The sequence below is a fragment of the Apis mellifera genome, linkage group LG2 (assembly GCF_003254395.2).
Source record: "Apis mellifera strain DH4 linkage group LG2, Amel_HAv3.1, whole genome shotgun sequence".
NCBI lineage: Eukaryota > Metazoa > Arthropoda > Insecta > Hymenoptera > Apidae > Apis > Apis mellifera.
The window spans coordinates 13,676,912-13,686,099 of NC_037639.1; the positions used below are offsets into that span (position 1 = coordinate 13,676,912).

Sequence of the window (9,188 nt, forward strand, 5' to 3'; positions counted from 1 at the left end):
ACTTTTTCTTATTGTCATTTTTTCTGCGTTGTACTTTATCTTTTTTAATATAAGATATGTCGTGGGAACTAACCATTCTTAAACGAGTTCTGCGATTTTTGCCCATAATATCCACCATTATTCTCGGACGATCTATGTCTCCCTTCGTCATCGTTACCCTCGTAAAAACTTAAATTATTTCCTGACTCGTCTTTATAGTATTAGTGAAACCGGTCCTGTGATGTCCTTTTTTGTAATATCCATTACTATGTTGTTCAAAAGAATTTTTTTCATGATCGACGACTTCAGATTCTCCTAAACTATGTCGTCCATTGTTGTATCCTTTACGAGCTGTATCATGATTGCCATATTTTTTTTCATCTTGCTTATGTTCATTAAATCCTAACTGCCCTTTGTTATAAACGGAGTTGCCTTATCTTCTTCTCATCTAAAATTACATTCTCTGCATTGATCTTTTATTTTGTACGATGTCTGCTAAAAATGATCTAAATTGTTCGTTTTGATTTTGTAGAGCGATTCGATCAAATATACAAAAACTATATTGAATAAAGAAGAAAAGCACAATATATCAAATAAAAAACATGTCAATAGACAGTTTGTTTGTTTCAGTAGATTTAATCAATTATATAAATGCAAATGTTATTGTTCAAGTCACAGAATTAAATGCATCCTGTATGCATAAGTGAAAAAAATCCGTAGAATGAATGAATGCATGACCTTTTTTTATATTTACGCATTAAATTAGCCCATCAATCAATGAAGTGAAATAAATATCTCACGGAATCTATAAATATTTTAATTAATTGTATAAAAATCACTATTAAATTAATGCGTTTTATTGAAAATTTTTAAGAATAGAAACAATATGTTTCATCTTTTTTTGTTTTCTATTTATTCTGTTTAAAACACTCATTATTTTAGAATTCCTTTAATATGTTAAAACTTACAAATAATACAAAAAAAGCTTGAAATAAATTATTCGTACGTATATCACATAATATTTACAACTTTTAAATGTTGTTGGAGGCACATCTACAATATACTTATCGGACATAGGTAAGGTAAGAAATATATCGATAATGTAAAAAATATTCAAAACTTATATTTTAAGTCGTCTTTGTGGAAATTCTCGAATGAAGAATTATACAAGACGCTTAATTATATTCTAAGTATCATGTGGGTAAGATTAGAGGGGAAAAAGGTGTGGTATATAATACAATCACTAATTATCTTCGTGTTCCAAAAATATCGTAGCTCTTTCTAAAACAGTACTTTCACGCACATTCGCTCTTACATTCTGATTATTAAAATCAACAAGTTTAATGAAGTTACATACCAATTATACAAGTTATAATTTGTAAACGCAATTTAATAATTGTTCTAGCTAAAGCTTTTAAAAGTAGACAATTAAATATTAAACACATGTTTGACTATTTTTTTTCTTTTTATAAACTGCGCAAAATCTACAGTAATTTGCCATAATATCTGCCATTTTATTTAACAAGCAAATAAGATAATTTGCTTATAAGTCACATAAATTAATAATTTGGAAGGCAAAGATTTTCCGAATACATATCAAAAAATATACACACACACATTACCATTGTTCTTTATTATGATGTCATAAAATCATAATAGCCGTTCGTGCGCAAAAGGAACACCGTTCAAAACATTCTTTATCGCTCTGTGATTTAGGGTGGTTAGATATTTATTATATATTAGATGATATTGTGAAAAAATAAATTTTTTATTTTTTCATTTCTTATATTCTGGCAGTACGCAAAATTAAGAAAAACACTTCACAACTAAATTTTTTTTATAAAACATTAATATGCGATCTATCACATATCAAAGATTTTTAATTATTGTTGGTAGACTTATATTAAAATCGTCAAACAGCAATATGCTTATAATAAAAAAATTTCAGACCACCCCATTCACAGCGATGAATGGACGTTAACTTATTTACAAGTGTTTATACGATTAACATACTTCCATAATTTACGCTTACTTTGTACATGCGCATTTTCAAATTACTACGAATGAATATATTTACACAATTTGGCGGTTTGTTAAAATATTTAAAAATTGGTGCGATACAATGTGATCGCGGCACGCTATATTAGTTGCATATGATTTTGGTCGTCCATAATATCGCGACTAATGGAAGAAGTTCTGATCAATTTCACACTAATTTATCATCAAAAATAATACAGATCTACTGAAAAATCCGCCTATAGGTCTCTATGAAATTATTATCTGTTCACTGGCATTTTCATCCTGTTTAACATAATTTACGTCTATAGTGTACACTATCTGATAATATTACCATTGTGATTCTTCTTTAGATTTAAGTTTAACGTCTTTTTTTAAATATAAGCGTGAATATTCATCTTGATAAGTAGCACATTGTGTATTCGATTTGTTAGATTTTTGTATATTACTATTAATTGGTGAATTACTCGGTGAGTATTTCATTTCTTGTAATTCTTGTAATTCTTTTAACGATCTCATCACCATTTGAACATCTTTTTCTTGTTCTGACGGTTGTACCGCATTATTTACTAAATCATCTAAAATAAGTCCAGCGTCTTTTCGTTTATCAGATATTCCCCTTGAAGATGCGTCGTCGTTAAAAATTTGACTTAAATAATTAGTAGCAGCAATTGTTTCTTCATTTTGTCTTTGTTCTTGTTCTTCTTTTGTAAGTGATGGTTGCTGCTGTTGCTGTATAGGCACTACATCCGAATTAACATATCCTAATTGTTTATCTAATACCTTTTGATCTTTTTTCTTTTTCTTAACATCATGCGATTTGTGTTTACTTTCAACACATCGCTCCCGCTTTTTATCTCTTTTTTCAGTCTTATTAACCAAATCAATATCTTTATCTTCTAATTTTTTATCATTCTTTATATCAGTATTTTCATTCAATAATCTATGTTTTAGAGATACCGTTTTTGAAAGTGAAGATGATTGATTTGATGTGGAATAATTAGAATGTTGTGATTGCGTACATGAATATGAAGCTTCCTGTCTGTGTACGGAATGATGTCCACTTTGAGGCACTTCATTTGTATTTGGAAGAACATTTGAAGTTTCAGAGTAAGCAGTAATAGAAACTATATCCTTTTTATTTTCATTCAGTTTCGTAGATGATTTATGAAAATCATTAACTGGTGTAATAGAAAGAGAACTATTAACTAGGTCCATTAAATTAATTTTCTCCATTTGATTTTTAATAGGTTTCTGAGCCATTAATTGAGCTGTAGGCACAACAGAAATTTTACCTACACTGGAATTATTAGATAAAACTGTTGAATTTTCGTGATATTGTCCCGAATTGCCAGTGTCTTTAGTTTTATCTTTATTCTTTATACTATGTTGCTTTTTCTCTATACTATCACTTGATTTTGTAGTTCCTTGTTTGTAACTAGTAGAATTTTCTGTTACATTTTGGATTTTAGATGCACCTCCTGAGACTTTCTCTTGTGAAAAAGTAGCACTTATACTTGATGCTTCAACTCTCGCAGAATTGTAGATCACATTTTCTGAACTGGTAGTATTACCATTACCAACTTCTTTCAATTTTTTTGTTTTCTTTTTTGTACTAAAAACAAATCATTTCTGGATAACATATATAATTTCAGAAAAAATTATATATTCAAATTTGCATGCTACTTACGTAGGTTCAGCTTCACCAACAAACTTTAATAAAGCATGTGTGGTCATATAGCCACGTGGCCATAATGGTAATACTTGACGAACCATAAAAGATCCAACATAAGTATACATATCTAATTTTCTTGGTCTTAAAACATTGTAACATTGACTCTTTATACTTGCGATTTCAGAAACAAGTTTTCTGTAAAAAAAAAAAAAATGTATACAATGTCTTTTGGATATATGTAATGTATTATATTCATTTTAAAATATTAACTTTGCTTCTTCAGTCCAAGGAAATCGCTTCCTAGGAATTTTCGATTTATCTGCATCTTCACAAACACCCTCGTCATCAGAACTCTCAACATCTTCAGGCGAGCCTTCTATTTCCCTGAAAAATGAAGATATAGACTATAAATAAAGAAAAATGAAAAAATTTTTTAAAAATTTATGACACGATGATGAAAAAAATGATGATCAGTATTTATTGTGATATAATTTCATAATCTGAGAACTTTCTCTTTTTGTCATGAAACCCTAGATAAGAAATGTATGAAATAGTGAATGTGTGATTATTAAATTTTCAATAAACTTAATTTTATTGTTTGACAAAAAGGATGATATTTATGATAAATTAAACACTGATACTGATGATAAGCCCCGCATTTTTGCTATCTCAACAAGAATAGTAAAATAAAATTTTTTTTAATTTAGAACTATCAACATAAGAACTATTTTTTCAAAAATAAGAAATATTGAGAAAGAGATAGCATATATATATATAAGCATGAATAAAGAAAGGGAAACTAGAAAAGATCAAAGAAACAAAAGATAATAATCAGAAAGGTAAAAATAGAAAAGGTTTCCTCTTACGAGGGGCACCTTACCAACAGTACCGGTATATATCCCAGTATAAATGAGGACTAAGAAATAAAAGATTATTATGTAAGTTCCCATTCAAGATTATATAAATATTTAATTTATATAAAATCACACAAAAATTTTATTAATTCTAATTTTTTTATAAATTTATTAATTTTTTTCTTTATTGTCAATAAAAAACATTTACAAAGAATACTTACTTTCCTTCAGCCACTTTTTGGCATTCATCTACATATTTGCATACTACAGATGGCATTATTTCATCAATCACTGTTTTTAGCCTACAATGATATTCACATTAATAATTATTAAATAAAATATAAATAAAATATAAATAAAATCATAAAAAATGTATATAAATTAAATTTCTAATATATACATATAGAATTACCTTTTTATAAGATCTCTAGTCTTATAATCCACATCCTGCACAAATAATTTCTTTGCTCTATTTTGAAGTGCTACTTTACTACATGGTAAAAATCGTGCGAGATGACCATATGTTTCTAATCTTAAACTCGAAGAAGGAAGTGCCCTCAATTTTTTCTCTAAACTGAAACAAAAATTCTGAAACTTATTTTTTTAAAGATTGAAATATTAAATTTCAATCCTCTTACCTCAACAATAATGCATTCACTGCTGCATTAAAAAATTTAGCTTTTCCTTCTTTATTGTTTTCAGCACATGCTTTTAACTTATTAACTATTTCTACAATATTTTCTGGAAGAGAATCAGGTAATGGTGCTTCTTCTTTATCGATATCATCACATTCTGATTCTGTACCTATACACCGAGATTTACCGGAATCTGTTGTATCTCTACTTGATTCATCTTCAACTCTTGCAGCATTAACTACACTTTCTATTGCATCATCAATGTTACTATCTTTACCACCTAATTTTTTTAGCTCTAATTTTTTTGTATCATAACCATTACTATTTGATGTCTTTTTTTCAAATTTTTTTATATCAAATTTTTTATCTGATGTATTTTTATTTTTTTGTGTATCTATTTTATCAGATTTCTTTTTATCTTCTTGATCTTCTGAAACTGAAAATTATATTATATTATTATAAAAATAAATATATTATATCATATTATTATATTATAATATTATGTATATATTACCTTCAGCATCTGTAGTTTCTCCTTTTTCTTTCCGTCTGCTTAAAGTATCTCTATCTTGTTGAAAATTTTGTTGATCTTGAGAATTTTGTTGTTTCTTCTTCTTTTTAATAATATTTTCATGATTCTGTTTCTTTTCACCATTTTCATCTATCTTTTGTTTCTAAAAAAATAAAAAAAATAAAAATATTTAATATATTATTACAATAAAAATAATAATATTATATTATAATTTCAATTACTTTATTTCTTGGTTGATCACCAGTGATATCTTCAGTATCATCTTCATCTGATGAACTAAGATTTCGTTTTTCTGATCTTTTTGGACTATCCACATCCTCTGTATCTTCTTCACTACTTTCACTACTTTCGTCGTCATTACTTTGATTATTATTATTATTATTGTTATTATTATGAACCAATAAATGCCGATCTGTTGTCCGAAATTCAAGAGCTCCACAGTTAATATAAAATCCTCCATGTGCTGTGGTCATCTCTTCTGGTACAATTTCATCATACTAAAATCATTAAATGATATATAATATGCTAAATATATATTAAATAACAATAATATTTAAATATATTACATACTGCATCGGTATTGTCGATAAAAGAATCATTTTCATCATATCCAGCTCCCAAATCCACATAATCATCATATTTATGTCGTTTCCTGCCCATAGTAGAAGTTCCCTGCAAAATTTAAAATTTCCATAGATAATAAGAATAAATTTTCATAATTCGAAACGTACTGGAATTATTATAAATTTTTAAAAAATTACGTTTTACATACATATTTCGCTTCAAACCGTCTTGCCATATCTCGAAGCTTATCATCATCATCATCGTCATCGAAAGATAATCCATTGCTGGCATTTTCATCTCCCCGTTTCAATTCTTTCCTACGTTTTTTCTATAAAAAAAATTTATTTTTATTATACTGAATATTATAAATTAATTGAATTTAAACATCAATTTTTAATATGTTCAAAGATTATGAATTTAACTTCATTTAATGTTTTAATGAAAATGCTTTTAATATTTTATTAAAAACTTATTTTGCATATACATTTTATAAATTTTTATATTTTTAATATTTTATAGATTTATCATTTAAAACATTTCGATGTATAAGATTTACATATTTAAATATATCATAAAAATAAATTAACATTTTTATAATTTATTTGTTGATAAACATTTAAATAAAAAATTATTTCATCAATTAAATATTGATATATAATATAATATACTATATATGAAATACATATTCAGAAATATGAATACAAAAAAAGAAGGATGAATTGATTCGAAAGAGAGCATAAACTGTTCATTCATATCAGGAGCACATACTATATACAGATTGTCACTACTGTTCTTTCTTTTGGGACGCGTAACTCCTTGTTATCTTCTACTCTCCTAATATGAGAGACGCTACCACGTGTGATTGATCGTAACAAAAATATAATTATCAATAAATTGGAATTATATATATATATATATATATATATATAAATTATATCTAAATTAATAATCTTATTTCAAATATATTACATATTGAATTTTTATAATTATATAATTATATATATTATTATTAAAAAGAAAAATTTATTACAAAAATTTGAATAATGTAAAATAAATTTATATAATAATAATATATATATATTTTTTTTATATAAAATGAGTTTATTTTATATGTGATATCATAATATAGATAAAAAAATAATTTTTTTCATAAAAAGTATAATATATATAAAATTTAATATATTTAAATATGCAAATTTTAGAGAAACTGTTTTTATATTTATAACAAATATTATATAAAAATAAAAATTGTCATTTCCATATTTTATTGTAAATATGAAAATTATAACATATAATTTTTTTGCAAAAAATTCAACGAAATCTTAAAAATTATAATTGAAATGAGAATCATTTTAAACTAATTAAATTTTTTTAATTTAAAGGTTTTTTCCCTTTTTTTTTTTTGGAATAATGCAAATAATTTATACATTTTAATAAATATTAAAAAAAGATAATATAGTGATAGAAATAAAATAAATAATGATATAAAAATAAAGAAAATAGTAGAAAATAAGTGTATTTTACAATATTCATTTAATTTGAAATGCAATGTGTTTCATACATATCGACAATCACGTTCTCTTTTGATGCATCGATCTTAAAAGTAATAATGATTCTATATATATATATATAGAATATATATACAGATCATTAAGATAAGATACAGATTAAATTGTTATTTACAAAAATAAAAAAATATTAATGAAAATATTATAGTCTGATAAAGATGTTTTTAAAGTAAGATGTGTATCATTTTGGTGAATTTCTAATTTCAAATAATATTAAAATATTCTAGTAAGTCCATTATTTTTTACATATATAGAATAATGATTGTCATGAAAACGAATGTTAAACACTCGTTCATAATCATGTTTAAAATGAAACATCAAACATACGGTATTTCATGTTAGCAATGTTAACATACGTTAACACGAACGTCCACCGGTAATGCGTTGTGACGTTTCTATTCGATGGCTTCGAATTGATCATACTTTTTTTTATGAATTTAGATATAATATTAATATATCCTAGCAAAAAATATACGTAAATAACAAAAATATATATTACAAAATTGTAAGAATTCGCGCAGTAGCTGGGACATGTAAATTCACTTGAATAACGGATACAAGTTCTCTTCGTTTCATGTACTCTGAAAATGGGCGATTCCATTGGCATTTTTGCAGTTTCTTGTCAAAGTGTGTATATAAAATGAAATCATAACCGGTGTTTGTATCAAACTAAATGTGTTAGTAAACGTGACCGTATGGATAGGTATCATAGGTTTCATTTTCTGTTCGATAGATTAACGAGTGAAAGGAAGAACTGACCTCGGCTGCTTTGAGGAGTTGTGCATAGTTGAACTCAGGACATGCCTTCTCGTTCGACTCTGGCAGGGTAAGTGTAAAGCGGAAGGAGGGCGCGAGCTGTTTGCCCTTTTCCCCTTTTTTTTCCTTTTTTGTGGCGTAGCCCAAGGACTCCGGAAACTCCAAGGTCTGCAAAGGTACCCTTTTAGCTTCTGACATTCCTACATTTGCACCGAACTCAACGCGGATTATGGAAACACTGCGAACACTGCGGTAACAACATGGTCCTCTCTCTTAAACACCGCACCGACACCGCCACTCGCACGTCGCCATCTTCGGCTCGACTGTTTTTAGAGTGCGCTGTTGATGCCGCCGCCACACCGTGAATTTAACGCATGCGTCTGAAATGCAAGTAGTCTTAAGGTACGTTTTCATTAAAGAGTCTCAATATTTTATATGAAAACAAGTTCAATCATTTCAATAAATTGGAAATTAAAACTAATTAATTAATTTTACGCATTAATATATGTTATTATAACAATAAGCAATTTTTATTAAATTATAAGATAATTTAATCATTCTCTATATGGATTATATTTCTCTATTAATTAAAATAAAGGTATGATAATT

The 9,188-nt window shown here is 26.6% G+C and overlaps 1 protein-coding gene across 2 annotated transcripts; it reads right to left on the minus strand.

The window, feature by feature from the left end:
* Window positions 1-2,181: 2,181 nt before the first annotated feature.
* LOC412133 (ubinuclein-1) lies at window positions 2,182-8,932 on the minus strand. Of its 2 annotated transcripts, XM_006568978.3 has the most exons (12): window positions 8,583-8,932; window positions 6,464-6,583; window positions 6,262-6,363; window positions 5,913-6,188; window positions 5,674-5,833; window positions 5,163-5,595; window positions 4,937-5,098; window positions 4,746-4,826; window positions 4,551-4,586; window positions 3,941-4,054; window positions 3,686-3,865; window positions 2,182-3,610 (listed from the first exon to the last, which is right to left on the minus strand). In XM_006568978.3, exons 1-12 carry the CDS (start codon window positions 8,775-8,777, stop codon window positions 2,326-2,328), a joined length of 3,144 nt encoding a protein of 1,047 aa, XP_006569041.1. In that variant the 5' UTR covers window positions 8,778-8,932; the 3' UTR covers window positions 2,182-2,325. The 2 variants fall into 2 exon arrangements, with proteins under 2 accessions (XP_006569041.1, XP_006569043.1); XM_006568980.3 differs by lacking the exon at window positions 4,551-4,586 and having other exon boundaries at window positions 8,583-8,929.
* Between the last annotated feature and the right edge of the window lie 256 nt (window positions 8,933-9,188).

Bases quoted from the DNA above. Each gene is read 5' to 3' on its own strand.
- LOC412133 (XM_006568978.3), bottom strand. From the start codon at position 8,777: ATGTCAGAAGCTAAAAGGGTACCTTTGCAGACCTTGGAGTTTCCGGAG. The intron at 6,364-6,463 runs GTATGTAAAACG...TAAATTTTGCAG, and splicing joins GACGGTTTGAAGCGAAATAT to GGAACTTCTACTATGGGCAG. The intron at 4,827-4,936 runs GTAATTCTATAT...ATATCATTGTAG, and splicing joins ACTAGAGATCTTATAAAAAG to GCTAAAAACAGTGATTGATG.